This window comes from Eptatretus burgeri, chromosome 4, assembly GCF_056783735.1.
Source record: "Eptatretus burgeri isolate ZD-2024b chromosome 4, Ebu_testis_v1, whole genome shotgun sequence".
Lineage (NCBI taxonomy): Eukaryota > Metazoa > Chordata > Myxini > Myxiniformes > Myxinidae > Eptatretus > Eptatretus burgeri.
The window spans coordinates 100,718,556-100,733,718 of NC_140964.1; the positions used below are offsets into that span (position 1 = coordinate 100,718,556).

Here is a 15,163-nt window from a genome sequence, read left to right on the forward strand (position 1 = left end):
TCAGTGAGTGGTGGGGAGAAATGTGGCTTATTTTTTTTTATCTAACGGAGTTTATTTTTTGCAGTTTATTCATTGTTAACTTATCAGATTACCTTCATGAGCTTTGTTTGATTGAAAATAACTGAAAAAAAGAGGTTCTCTTTGCAAAAAAGGTCCTAATTGCCCATGCCCTTTAAAAGCAAGATGATCAGAAACTCCTTCATATTATCATGCTTGAACTTCTTTGGTGTGCTCTATAGAGCCATAGCCAGCTTTTATGTTTTGTTTTCAAGTTCTGTAATGTCCATGTGTGAAGTACCCATAACATTGTTAAACCTGCAAATGTAGTGCAAAGCAGAATTAAACGATTGGTTCACTCTTTCTGTCCACAGCGCCAGTCTATGATCGAGGGACAAGTTGATTTCAATTGAATATTATTATATTTTGAATGCGAATCGGAAAACAACCCTGTAGTTTAGCAGTACTTTGGTTCCGAATTAGTCCCGGTCACACATGATCACATCACGGCGCAGAGAGGAGTGAGATGTTTTACTCTGCTTATCTGGTGACTCAAATTTTTTTGTGATTTGATTTGCCAACTCTAGTGAGGTTTTCCATGAACACTCGAGTTAGATATGTTGAACATGTTGTCTGAAACAATTATCAATTCTTTCCAAATCTGAAAATTGAGCGTTATTGAGAAATGGCCGAAAACAAATAAAAGGTTAAAGTTGGTAGGACTTCTTCTTTCCTAGCAATGGCTGCACATCAATCTAATTGCTAAATTTTGAGCATGGAGAGTTCAATATTATGCCTGATGTTGGCTTAATGGCGAGAGTGGTGGGCTTGGGATCTGAGGGTCCTGAGTTCAAATCCCACTCAGCTGTTGAATTAATACCAGGTGGGGGTTGACTCTGCCTGTCATCCTTCCGTGGTCAGAAAAATGAGTGCCAGCTTGCTGGTATCCTGTGTCGGAGTGGTGACCTGTGCAGGATTGTGTCCAATAGCCAAGGAGACTGCTGAGGCAGCACCAATGCTCTGCACAGAGTATGGTCCCCATGAATGGATGGATGGATTGTTCAATATTCGGAAGCATAAAATGTTACTGTGTACAAATTATGTCTTAAAAACACCAAAGGAGGAAATTATATAATTGTTAAAGGTATAACTATTACCCCATTACTTGGGAAAAACATACAACACCAACAATCCCCCTTCCTCTCCCCCCATCCTACAACCTCACCTACCTCACCACAGGCTGCAGAGATGTGGCTGATGAATTCCGTGCCCAGGAGATAGACGGTCAAGCCTTGTTGCTACTCAAGGAAGATCACCTTATGACTGCTATGAATCTAAAGCTTGGACCTGCCCTCAAAATCTGTGCCTGGATCACTCGCTTAAAGGAGTCCTAGATGGTTTTTCGCTCCCTCTACTTTTGCCACCTTCCATTAGAAACTTAATACATTGCAAATGTTACAGAACTATACCCACTCCTCTTTGTCTCTTGCTTTGATTCTCTCTTGATACTTGTTCGCATGAGAAGATAAAACTGGACACTCGGTGCCTCCATTGCTGCTTGTTTATAAGGCTCTTTTTTATTATTATTATTATTTTTATTATTTTTATTATTATTATTTCCTCCTCGGCTAAGGTTTCTACTGGAACGTTGAAGCTTCTGGAGACCATGTTCAAATGGATATATTTCAAATGCAAAGTTTTTCTACTTCCTCTCACCTGTACTTTCATTTAACCCGAAAAGGTGCTTTCAAGTATTTTGACACATACACAGATGGGCCAAATTCAAATCAGAAACACAAACTTCTGGTTTCAGTGCATCACTCCCCTCATCTGACAGCACTGTCTTGGTTTCTACCTCCTTTTGTTGACCGCCAGGGCCTTTGGTCCTCTACCACAATGCAAGGTAGAGTTGGTTATATGAACACTCAATCCGAGCATACCGAAGGCGTCGCATTGTATTATGTCGGCTAATCTCTTCTTTTGGTGTCATGGATCATTTTTCATTCGTTTGTTGAGACAATTTGCATGACCTCCAAACACAATGACTTGTGTTTCCTATCCCATTCAATTTTCCAAATCACTAAGGTTCTTCTTCAAATACCATTTAACCCCTGATAACATTACATATATGAAACATAACCACCTCCACCTTCCGTGGCAGAGGTAATAAATATATATGTACCATTTTACCAATTTTGAACTCAGCATTTTGGAAACCAGATGAAGCAACTTGCCTTGCATTTTGCCATTGCAGCATACTTGCCTTTCATATTGCAATCTCGTTTCCTTTTTGCTTCAAAAATTCTTTTTTCATGTCATCGACACCACAGCTGCATTCATTCTGAGAAGTTCTGACCTCCAAGTGTTGTAAAGTTATTGGATTCAATCTCAGTGCTGATTCATTCTACTGCAAGGTTATGGAGACTGATCTAGCACTTTGCTGGTTCTTTATAAAAAAAAAACCAAAGTTGGCAACTTCTCGCCAGTCCAGGAACCTGCTGTTATTCACGTGCTCCGTCTTTATCTGCTTGCACACAATTACCAGTTTCATAAGGCAATTTTTTTATGGTACCACCCAGGTTAATTTGCAATGTTTTAACCACACGCAATGTTGTTTCAAAGCGAAGAGTGAAATATGAAATTGCTCATGTATGGAATGTCCTTTTTATTTTATTGTTTTGTCTAAGGAATGTCAGAAACGGGTCAATTAACTCCCCTTGTGTAATCTTACTTGGGCCTTAAAGGGTTTGGCTTTCTTTGTCCAAAGGGGTTCAAAGGTTGAGAGCTTTGTTGCCGTACAAGCAAAGCAGGGTAGCCATACAAAGGTAGCAATGAGCTCACCTGGTCTCGGAGCAAGGATGGCAAATACCAAAACGGGTGTTGTATTTTAAACCGGGTTTATTTTTATTTTTATTTCTGTAATCTGTAAGGAAGGTCAACTTCATATTTGTAATGCTGTTGATACAGAAAATTGCTGTGTTTCCAACTTGGTGAAACTATCTTTTTCTACTTTAAATGTCTGCACCACCTTGTCCATTTAACATGTGAATATCATGTGCACAATTTATTATTAATATTTTTTTTTTTAGTACTGCAGATACCAGCAACTGATGCAGTTTAGGTTTGGAAAGAAGTGCCATTTTCCCAAAAGAGTGATGAAAGTTAGAAGCCAAACTGATTTTGCCGTCTGCCTTGCCGGGACGAGCTTCATTCTCTGGCGCTCTTCGTAACTGCAGTGCTCGGGTGATGCCGCTCTTGCATTATAAAGCCTAATTCTTAGTTTCTCAGGTGTATGCTCATTTGGGAAGTTTACATCGTGACAAAACTCCAGCAAAGTGAAGGTGAGTTTCGAACCTTCTCCATGATTGTTCATTAACTTATGAACCAGAGTTCTCCTTTTGAGAGTTTTCTTTTTTGTAATATTTTTGAAGTTAGTAGTTGCAATTTGATAGTGTTGATATAGTTTGAGGTTTTTTTTGTTTGTTTGTTTGTTTCTTTAGCTTGTTTGCTCTGCAGGCTTTTGATGTGGGTTGCTCCGACCGGTTGTAGCCAAAAGCCATTCTTAGAAATAAAAGAATGTGAAGTTTAAGTTTGTAATGAAACAATAAACGATTAGAAAGTTTCATAATTTTTTGCCTTTTCTTTGGTGTTTGCTTTTTGGGAAGAAAGTTTCCTTCGTGGTGTTTTTGGTATGTAATTGGGGCCATTTATGTAATATCGTAATAGTAGTAGTGTTGTGATTTTAAGATCCAACATGTCATTTGGACCAATGAGAGTCAGAGACTAATAGCAGTAATGTCCTGTGACAGAGCAGATCTTTTGTAATCTAAACTTTACTACCCAGATGTTTGCAAGGTCACTCAAAGAACTCTGCTGCTGATTGTAGTAACATCAAACATTTTATGTAATCTCTCGCTGCTCTTGTGTTCTTTTTCAATTGTGTTCCCCATGTTTCAATCATTGGGGCTCAGCGCTCAACGATTCAAATACAGTCAGTTTCTCCATAATTCTAATCACTGCAGAAATACAATTTCCTTGTGCTCGGCCTACTTCCACTTATTTGTTTATTTATTTATTTTTAGTAGTTAAGAGATTAAAAGGTTCCAATCTTGTGATGTCATGCAAAGTGTAGGTCATACCCAATGCTTACCAATCAAAACAGCTGTGCTGCATGTCAGGTCACTTTTTGAACTGCCGCTGGTAACATGTAACGCAGTGATACTTGCCACATGGTCTGGTTGTTGATGACTGAACAGACTTCCCTCACTGGCTTGCCAGTGGGGAGGGTGATTATGACATCCTGCAGGACTAAAACAGCACCTTGGCGACGAGCGGATGAGTTACCTTTTGGGAGCCAATGGCCATACAGTATGGAGAAGTCTTCAAAAAAAAAAAAACACTGATGATCCGGTTCATGGCAACTCGGGTAGCTGAGAGGGGTAGTGGAACCGATGGACCAAATGGACCGATGGACCACAGGTACCGATGGAGCAAATGCCATCAAAAGGCAGATTTGCTTGGATGAGCCAACAGCAATCACAAAACTACACCCGTGGGGATGAGGATGGGTGCGCTATGTCGCTGAAGCCATGGATGACACAACAGTCTGATTCTGCCCCAAAAACTTTACCACATTCATGCTACAAATGAGCACTGATTTCTGTTTTTTTATTGCTTATTTGTAAAAAAAAAAAAAATGATCCTTCGAGCTCAATGGCTTAAGGAAATCGATTGTATTAAGGAAATTTATATGGCTTCAGGAAATCCACAGATTTAGCCCCTCTCGTGTTCAGTTGTCCTACCCTTCTTCCCACCCATGGTTTACTGAAGCTTGTGGTGAGGCAGTTGTCCTGAAACAACTTGCCTTTCCTCATGGAAAGCAAACCCAAGTGAGGGTAATCTCAGTTCTTTCCATAAAGCTCAGAACAAGTGTGTATCTACCCTCAGGAGAGCCAGAAAACAACATCTTTCAAAGCTCAAGTCTGAACTTTCAAACCTCCCTCCCTCCTCCAAGTCCTGGTGGTGTCTAATCAAATCTGTTTCTGGTGTATGTTCCACCTACATCCGCTCCCTTACCTCAAATGGCTGCACTGCTGATATGGTACGTGAAAAGGCTGATTGCCGAAACTTGGTATTTGCATCGAAATCTTGTGCCCGAAACCCATCGCTTTCTGTGCCCACCTTACCCAGTTGCACCCAACTGTCCCTGGACTCTGTGTCCTTTTCTACTGACAAGGTGGAGAGCATGCTGTCAAACCTCGAATCAGATTCTGCAACCCGTCCAGACGGCATCAGCCCACGTGTGCTAAAAACCTGCTCCTCTGCTCTTGCTCACCCTCTCATTTGCTCAAGGTCATCTGCCGTCTACTTGGAAATCAGCAAACATTACTGCCCTTCATTAAAAAATGTGCAAAAACAGATTCCTTCAACTAATCTCATTTGAGTCTCTCTCAGCAACCGCTCATTGGACACAGTCTGACCAGCGATAGCCAAGGATTCTCCGAAGAGACCTGGTCAGAGTCCAAGTCTTACATCCGGAGAGCAAGACTGGAAGCACCAAGGACCTGAAGACTCAGATTTTCGTCGTCCTGCATAGGTACCGACAGTGCCACACCCCATGATCCATTGAATCCATGACTCCCCAGACCTGACCTAGATATATATTGACCTCTGGCTCACAGCCAGCAGAGACATGAATTTCACTGCCATGGTAAGTGATTCCCTCCACAACCTCAACGTCCTCGCCACAAACAGGTACAGACACAGGATAGCAGCATTCAAGATGTCGTTTTGACCCAGGAAATCCCAGCAGCTCCAACTCCTCATTCAGCACCTCGAGGGCTCCCAAAAGGATCTTCAGAGTCTCTACAAAGATGACCGCAAAATCAAGGTCAGAGATCTTGACATTCCCAAATGACGCACCGCAGCTTGATCTCTCTGAAATCCTCCCCAGAATCCAGTCCGTAAAGTGCTGAAAATGTGGGGGCCAGTACACAGCCCCTGATGAACTCCAGCAACAACTGGAAATAAGTCTGAGATGGTATCACCACATCTCACAGCACTCAGCAATCTTCAAGTCATGCCATAGATTTTCGATTGGATTTAGGTCAGGGTTCTGACTGGGCCACTCAAGGACATTCATCTTTTGTTCCTTAACCACTCCAGTGTAGCTTTGGCTGTGTGCTTTGGGTCATCATGCTGAATCATTTTCCCTTCTATCTTGACAAGTGCCCCAGTCCCTGCTAATGAGAAACATCCCCATAACATGATGCTTCCACCACCATGCTTCACAGTGGGGATGGTGTTCTTTGGGTGATGTGGTGTGTTGAGTTTGCGCCGAGCATAACGTTTTGCGTTCAGGGCAAAAAGTTCCATCTAGGTTTCGTCAGAACACAAAACTTTTTGCCACATGGCTTTAGAATCACCAGAGTGTTTTTGCATACCTCCAATGGGACTTAAGGTGGGCTTTTTTGAGTAATGGCCTCCTTCTTGACACCCCACCACATAGGCCAGACTTGTGGAGTGCTTGGAATATTGTTGTCACATGCACGCGGTGACTAGTCTTTGTCCTAAAGGCATGTCGCTCTTTCAAAGTTGACATTGACCTCTTTGTGGCCTCTCTCATCAGTCTCCTCCTTGTTTGGTCATCCAGTTTGGAGGGACACCCTGATCTAGGCAAGGTCTTGGTGGTACCATACACATTCCACTTCTTAATGATTCTCTTGACTGTGCTCCAAGGGATATTCAAGGCCTTTGAAATATTTTTATACCCATCCCCTGATTTGTGCCCCTCCACAACTTTATCCCAGAGGTCTTTTGAAAGCCCCTTGGTGCTTAAGGTTGTGTCTTTGCTGTGAAATGCACTACCAACAGAGGAAACTGACAGGAACAGCTGATTTTATTCTGAAATAATCAGAATCATGACAATTTAACACAGGTGGAGGCCAATTAATTTGGTGTGTGATTTGGAAGGTGATTGGTCACACCTGAGCTAATTTACAATTGCTGTTATTGTTGTGGAAATGGCCCTTAGTGTGTTATTAAATATAGGATTAGCCCAGATCCCCCCGCCCCTTAAATGCATGTTTAGCCAGGTTGTTCGGTAATTGGACGTTACATGTGTGTCGGGAGGTGTAGCAGGCTGTCCAGTGTTCATACGGTGGTGTACCGATAGGCGGCTTCTTCTTCCTGCCCCCCTCTTAGCGAGCTCCCACCCTGCGCTCTGATAGTCAGTCAAGACGTGCAGGTGACCCATTGGCGGAGGAATGCTGCAATCTCGAGCGATGGACCAATCACGGTCCCCGGAGGCGGTCCGTAAGGCCCGCCCCGGAAGTCAAAAGGAACTGGCTGCTTTGGGAGTCTGGGATCTGTTTTCGTGAGAAGAGCGAGCCCCAAGAAGGCAAGGGAGAAACGGCTAGTGTCGGTCTGCGATCTGCTTTGAGAGGAACTGCTGTGTCAGTCTGCGATCTGCTGTGAAAGGAACTGGCTGCTTTGTCGGTCTGGGAACGGCTTGTGTGAGTCGGCGATCGACTTTATGAGGAGTGACTCGACAGCTGTTCCTCCTCGGTTATGGATCCAGCCTGAGGTCATCCACAGGTTGATCCTGAGTCCAGTCACGGAGCCTCGGACTGTCCTTACTCACTGCACGGCTCGACACGTCTTGTGATCCCATCGATCCGCCTGCGGAGCCCAACACCCCGATTTGGCCTCGTCTGGTGAACAGGCCAGGCCTGGATTCGCATACTGGACCTTGGAGAAACCAGCTGGAACCCACCATAGAACTGACTGTCTTGTGCCGTCGACCTTACAGGGGCTGAACGCGCCGAGGCTTGTGCGTGAGCGGATTGGGTGTAAAACTTCGAAATTATAAAGAACTAGAACGGGCACTCGTAGAGCGCATACCTTCGCCGCAGCCACTAGTTACCTTTGTATTAAGTTGTCCACAACGCATCTCAATACAAATATGCATTTCGTGACCTCCATGACCTTTGACCCACAACCGCTACCTCGGGTGACAATAGTACTATACCTTGTGTCATTTCAGAAGATGGGGAATTGAACACTGAACAATTTGGAGTTAATTTGATCTAAATCGGAAACATATTAACCGTTTTCATCATGAAAAAACGATGTTGACCTTTTTGTGACCTTGACCTTTGATCCGATCGCTCCCAAAATCTAATGGATTTGTCCTTTCATGATGCCAAACAAATCCAAAACAATTAAAGCCTCTCTGCATTTTGTTTTTTTGCGTTAAGTTGTCCACAACGCTTTCCGATATAAATGTGAATTTGTGTGACCCCCTTGACCTTTGACCCCCAACCGCTGCCTTGGGTGACAAAAGTACTATACCATGTGTCATATTATAGGATGGGGAATTTAATTTTGAACATTTTGGAGTTAAGTTGCTGTAAATCAAAACAAAATTTACAATTTAATCGCGAAAAAACGATTTTGACCTTTTTGTGACCTTGACCTTAACCTTTGATTCGATCGCTCCCAAAATCTAATCGATTTGTCCTCTCGTGATGCCAAACACATCCACAAAATTTCATGACAATCTGCGAAGTGGTTTTTGTGTAATGTTGTCCACGTTTCCCAATCAAAAACTCCATTTTGGTGACCCCATTGACCTTTGACTTCCACAGACTAACTAGGGTTGCAAACACTATACCATACGCTATATCGGTGGATCGGGATTTGAATACTGAACATTTTGGACTTAATTTGATGTAAATCGGAACAAAATTGACACTTTATTCGCAAAAAAACGATTTTGACCTTTTTGTGACCTTGACCTTGACCTTTGATCCGATGGCTCCCAAAAGCTTCGCCTGGCGTCCGTGAGTAACTGCACATCATCTCTGAAAATTTCATGCAAATCGGTCCAGCAGTTTTTGCGCAATGTTGTCCGCACACATATTTACCAATAAATAAATACACAGGGGTCAATACAATACCTTTGTCAAACGAAGTTTGCGAAGGTAAAGATGGAGTCGCAAAATGGCGACATGAAGTGGGAGAGGGTTACTATGAATAGCGTAACAAACCACACAACACGAAGAAAACGCTCCTGCCCACTGGTTCAAACCACGTGGTCACAGCATGCGTCATGGCAAACAAAACAGGACGACAACACGTACATTGATGAGCTTTATGTACGGTTGGTGGATACCTTGGAGCAGAGGAGGTGTGATGGGAATTATATTGAGGAGTTACAAATTAAATTGGATGTGGCACTACGGCAGGCAGACGAGCTTCAGGAAAATTATGTGCACAGGGAATCGCACCAATTGGCCGATTCACAGGAACGACAGTTCGAGGAACTACAGGGAGAAATGAGGAAAGTAGAGTGGAGTACCCATAAATTGGAACAGGAGAAGAGCGAACTGTACGAAAGAATGGAGGAAGAGCAAATTAGTAACTCCCGGGATAGGAAGAACTTGGAAGAAGAATGGAAAACAAAGCTATAAAAGGAAAAACGAGAACACGATGTGGAATTGCAACAACTGAAGGAAAAGGTAAGATCAGGCAATCAGATAAGAGAAAGCCTCAATCAGAAGATATAAAGAGGAGAGAAATATCTGGAACAACTGAAGGAATATGGTAAGAGAATGGACAACATGAGGGAGGAAGCATGCAAAAGAGGTGCGGAGATGAGAAAGGAATTCGGGGAAAAAGCTGCTGAGCCACAGAAAAACCAAAACACAGAGAGGGAATTACAAAACGAGCTGAGGATGTTAAGTGAGGAAAGAGAGAGAACGGAGAAAGAAACGTTAAGGAACCACACTGTGCAGATTGAACAGTTGGAAGCCAAAGCAAGATTAAAGAATGAGATGGAAGAAAGAGTAGTGAAAGAACAACGAATGAAGCAGGAAAGGGAAATCATTCAATTGAGGGAAACGACGAGATTGGAGAAGGAAGAACAAAGAGAGACGGTGGGAGAGGAAACATAAAGAACATGAATTTGAAATTGACCAACTAAAGGAGAGAGCAAGGTTGGAGTACGCGGAGATAGTGAAAGAACAAGGAATGAAGCAGGAAAGGGAAATCAACCAATTGAGAGAAACGACGAGATTGGAGAAAGAAGAACATGAGAAACATTGGGATAGGAAACAAAAAGACCATGAATTTGAAATTGACCAACGAAAGGAGAGAGCAAGGTTGGAGTACGCGGAGATGGAAAAACTCCGGAAAGATAAAGAACAACTAAAAAGGATCAGAGAGGAAGAACGACTCAAATGGAAAGGAAAATGGAGCCAGGAAGTAGGACAGCACAATAATGTGGGATGTGTGACATCACCACATGGAGGAATGTTAGTGGTGCGGGACTTGATTGTCATCACTCGTCGGATGAAACAACAATTAGAGCAAACCCTGGTGATGGAGACATTGAGGGAGCATACAGGGTTGGTAACGAATGAAACACATTTTGAGCAGGTCCAGCATGTGGAGCTGACAGCCCCAGAGGAGTGTGGCGAACCGATGATGAGCAACCTGCTGGGGAGAAGCGACCGGACAGAGGTGACTGGAACGAAGCAGGTATGAGGGCACATGCATACATGGTGCGGACGATGAGCTTAAGTTAAGAATTGGATGTTGTGTTAATTAAGACACTCTGGATGAGGCGCTACCCACACTATGAGGTGCACGTATGCGTGACCCATGAATGTGTGTGCGGAATGCCTGTGAATGAATGCTGTGATTCCACAGTCCAGACTACAGCACCAGTGTGTGCTGCCGAGGCCGAAACGTGTGTGGGTACTCATGTGGCGGTCGGGAATGTAGCCCTGGAGTAGGAGGCGGTTGGTCAGTGCGCAGGCAAGGTTGAAGGTGTGGAATGTGAACACCTAACCTTGGAATGTGTGCAGCTTGTTTTGTGTGAGTCCTGAGCGTGGAATGAGTGGTGACGTAGGAAATAGGTTAGAGGTGCAGGGGAAAATAGAATTGCCACCAGGACAGAACTTGACACGGGGGACAAAACCATAATAGACAACTCCGCATGGGTTCTTATAGAGTTGGAGGTGCTGCATCCAGGAGCAGGCTTTAGAAATTGGATTTTAATTTTTCTCTCAGCCTCACAGGAACTTCGGGGTAGAGCGCAGATGAGTAGCAAGCGGTACTGGCATGTGTCACTTGGTCTTCAAACCTCTCTGAGGACATGAGGGGTTTGGCTAGCTGAGTGGGGTTTATCTGTCTTCAGGGAGTTAGAGAGAAGAGGGGGAGGCCACAACCCCAATTGAGACGTGACCCCTTTGAGCCATGACGGAAAGGCGGCGGGGTCATGTAATGCGTAATGAGGGATTCGTTCCCTCACTCCCCTTCCAATGAGCCAAAGAAGCAGGCCATATTGGGATGTAAGAAATTTTGATTGAAAATTATATCGAGAGTGATTGCAAATTGAGACGGACAGAAGGGATAAGAGTGGCACGAGTGGATTTGGGTGATTATAAAAAATAAAAAAAATAGTGGAGACATCACAGGCAGAGCGTTAAACACACCTGAAACAAGTGGATGACAAAGAGTGGCTTGTTTGAGGAAAGACTGAAATGCCTGGTTACAACCATGCAGAGGTTCGATGGGGCTGGTGAAGACATTTTGATGTTTTGTTTAAATTGTGGGAAATAAACGATTAGGGCAGTATGGAGGAGGCCAGTGGACGACAGACGTGGTGACAAATTGATGGGGTTTTGATAAAAAAAAAAGTGTACCAGTTAAATTTGATGACCAAGTGGGATCTGAAGGACTGGTGTGTTTTTGTTTAACATAAAAGTGAAAGGTGTTGGATGGTATTGTGGACTGGGTGTGTGGCACTGTGGAATGAATGACTAAAGTGTTTTGGTGAATGGCGTGATTGTGCGAATGAGGAGAGTGAGTGCGAACAACGTACCCTGTCGGTAGGAGTCTCCTAACCAAGTTAGTGTAGGTTGGGGGACTTAGAGGATTTGACATGGATTCTGGCTGCTGTTCCATTGTGCAGGCGGACTGTGAGGGGTAGGTGCAGGCCAAGGTATGGTGGTACTGGCTGGGAGTGTGACATGGTATTGGAAGTTGGTGAGTCGGGAGAGAGGGCACCAGGGCTTTGGGGGCTCCTGGCAGGTGAAGGCTGTCAGAGGTGCCAGGAGAGCATGGTAGGTTTTAGTGCCAGGAGAGCACAGTATGGGGGCTAGAGAGCCACCCCTTAGTTGGGAGCGCCAGAAGCATGCTCAGGTGAACCCCTAGGTCACTGGGTGTCCCCCACCCACGATTGGAAGCAGGCAAAGAGGCCGAGTAGTAGTCACACTCCCCAGCCAGCGAGTTATGCCTGGCACCACAAATGAAAAAAAGACAGATAAGGGCCTTGCCCAGGTTTAAAAGAATGGAACAGTGTGCCAGGTTGGGAAAAATTGGTCGTTAGGATCATTCTAGCCATAGCAAGGTTTGTTTCATTGTTTAGCACTAAAAGTAAATGGTGAGGTTCGATGAACTCTCCTCCTCCGCACCATTCATGCGTGACACCTGGTACGAGTAGTGTTGATGGGAAAATTTGTTAACAAGGGCCAGGCTAAGTCACCCTCTCCAAGTGCCAGAGAGGCCACCAGTGTATCATGAGCACACACCCACAAAGATAACAGTTGATTAAGAAACACACCATCCTCTCTGCTAATAAAAAATAAAAGAATGTATTAGGAAGACCAGACCAAAACAAGTCAGGCAAGGACGGTTTAGGGTACACTCCATCTCACCTGGCCTGAGGTCATCACACACACTTGCGCCCTCAAGAACGCCTCCAACTGCATTTGCTACCAACGATATCACTGTGCCACCATTGCTGTGTGTACCACCACCGTGCCAATTGGACGTTACATGTGTGTTGGGAAGTGTAGCAGGCTGTCCAGTGTTCATACGGTGTGGTGTACCGAGAGGCGGCTTCCGCTTCTTCCTGCCCCCCTCTTAGCTAGCCCCTACCCGGTGCTCTGACAGTCAGTCAAGACGTGCCGGCGACCCATTGGCGGAGGAATGCTGCAATCTCGACCGATGGACCAATCACTGGTCTCCGGAGGCGGTCCGTCAGGCCCGCCCCGAAAGGCAAAAGAAACTGACTGCTTTGTGAGTCTGGGATCTATTTTCGTGAGAAGAGCGAGCCCCAAGAAGGCAAGGGAGAAACGGGTAGTGTTGGTCTGCGATCTGCTGTAAAAGGAACTGGCTGCTTTGTCGGTCTGGGAACGACTTGTGTGGGTCGGCGATCGACTTTATGAGGAGTGACTCGACGGCTGTTCCTCCGTGGTTATGGATCCAGCCTGAGGTCATCCACAGGTCGATCCTGAGTCCAGTCACGGAGCCTCGGACTGTCCTTACTCACTGCATGGCTCGACACGTCTTGTGATCCCATCGATCCGCCTGCGGAGCCCAACACCCCGATTTGGCCTCGTCTGGTGAACAGGCCAGGCCTGGATTCGCATACTGGACCTTGGAGAAACCAGCTGGAACCCACGATAGAACTGACTGTCTTGTGCCATCAACCTTGCAGGGGCTGAACGCGCCGAGGCTGGTGCGTGAGCAGTGCCGGGAGAAGGAGTACGAGTGCCATCTTGCCATGCGGCGTGTTCGAGCTTGGGCGCTCGAATCCATTGACACCGGCTTCTCATGAGCCGCATTAGTGCCTTTGACACTTTCCCCTCGTCCATGAGGTATCACCAAATACTCCGTGTCTAGTCTGCATGTTGTCCAGGCCTAAGGTCTATCTCGCTGGGGCTCCCTTCGAAACCTGTATCCGTAGCTCCCCAGTTAAGAGCGGGTTATAGATGAATATAACGTTTGTGAATGCTTTGCTTGTGTTGTGTTTCCCAATGTGTCCCCAATAAATCTGGCTGATTCATATGAAAGTTGCCGCCTTGAGTTTATTTGTGCCGTGCTGAGGAACAATCCGCTCAATTTGTATAAAAAAAACCAAAATGGTTACGGACCGGCAGACTTCGCTTGATCTCTGACAAAACCAGTCTGTAACCGGGGTCTATTTCCCCAACTGGTAAGGCACAGGTGTACTTTGGTATCGCGATCCGAGGCGCGTGACCTGAGGCCTGTGCCGAACCAGCTGGCGTTATAACCCCTGAGACGGCGGTGCTGTTAAGTGACGCAGAATCTTCAACATTTGGCTGTCAAGAGTTGTTATTGTTCGTCTTTCGGCAGCTCCCGTTAGGGGTCTCCACAGCGTATCATCCTTTATGAACCGCATAATGATTTGGCACAGGTTTTACTCCGGATTCCCTTCCTGACGCAACCCTGGTCGCCTCTTACGACACAGAGATAAGGATTGGGTTTCGCCATGATTCCGGGCTGCCCTACACCCTCTCATAGCGCGGCCCAGCGCCGAGCTCCCATCCTCAAGCGATCCTCCAACCCAAGCCTCCGAGTAGCCGCATTACAGGTGCACGCCACCACGCCCGGTATTTGGCTGTCAAGAGTAGGGTGCGATTCCCGACACCGTCGAATCCTTTACATTATAAGGGAGGTGGACACTGTCTTATCCAACCAAGATATTCTCGTTTTGTATAATTAATTTTCTGAAATGTTAGAATTTGTTTTCACTTGGAAGTTGTGGGTTACGATGTGTAAATAAAGGTGTAAACAGTCTGATTTAATGAAATTTAATTCCAGGCTGTGAGGCAACAAAAGGGGGTGTAGACTTTCCATAGGCATTGTATGTATTGTTACAGTTGTGTGGGTCGATGGAGGAATTTCAGAGGAAAGTTTTTTTTTTTTTGTATACCTTGTCGAGGCTCGTATGAGAGCAAACACAACGCACAGCAAGCGGAGGGGGGCATGAGACAAGAGGGGCGGGAATGGGAAGGACAAAACAGTGTGGAAGAGACATTAGGAGATCTGTGGAAGGGATGGGGTGGGGAACTTGGGGGGTGCAAGATGGACATTACAGGGACTTTCAGGAAGGAAAGCAGGGAATTTTAAGGAAGTGGGTTTGGGGTGGAATAACAGGGATAGAAAAGATCGAGGTTCTGGATGGGGGAAGATAAGAGGTGGTGAACAGCTGTTTTGAAGTCCTGGAGGGAAGAATGGGATTGAAGAGAGGGAGTTTGTTCCAAAGGTGGGAAAAAAGAGGAATGAAAGAGTGAAGGTGAGCAGTGATTCGTGATTTTGGTAGTTTTACCAGAAGGGGGTTGTTGGCGGA

At 45.2% G+C, this 15,163-nt stretch overlaps 1 protein-coding gene across 5 annotated transcripts in view; it reads left to right on the forward strand.

Moving 5' to 3' along the window:
- The window catches only part of LOC147028756 (polyhomeotic-like protein 2), a 288,124-nt gene extending 284,499 nt beyond the window's left edge, over positions 1-3,625 (forward strand). For all 5 annotated transcript variants that reach the window (XM_085879452.1, XM_085879454.1, XM_085879453.1 and 2 more), the window contains one exon: positions 1,237-3,625. In XM_085879452.1, the coding sequence (XP_085735578.1) occupies positions 1,237-1,391 (155 nt within the window). In that variant the 3' untranslated portion in view covers positions 1,392-3,625. The remainder of the gene's footprint in view (positions 1-1,236) is intronic.
- The last annotated feature ends 11,538 nt before the right edge of the window (positions 3,626-15,163 follow it).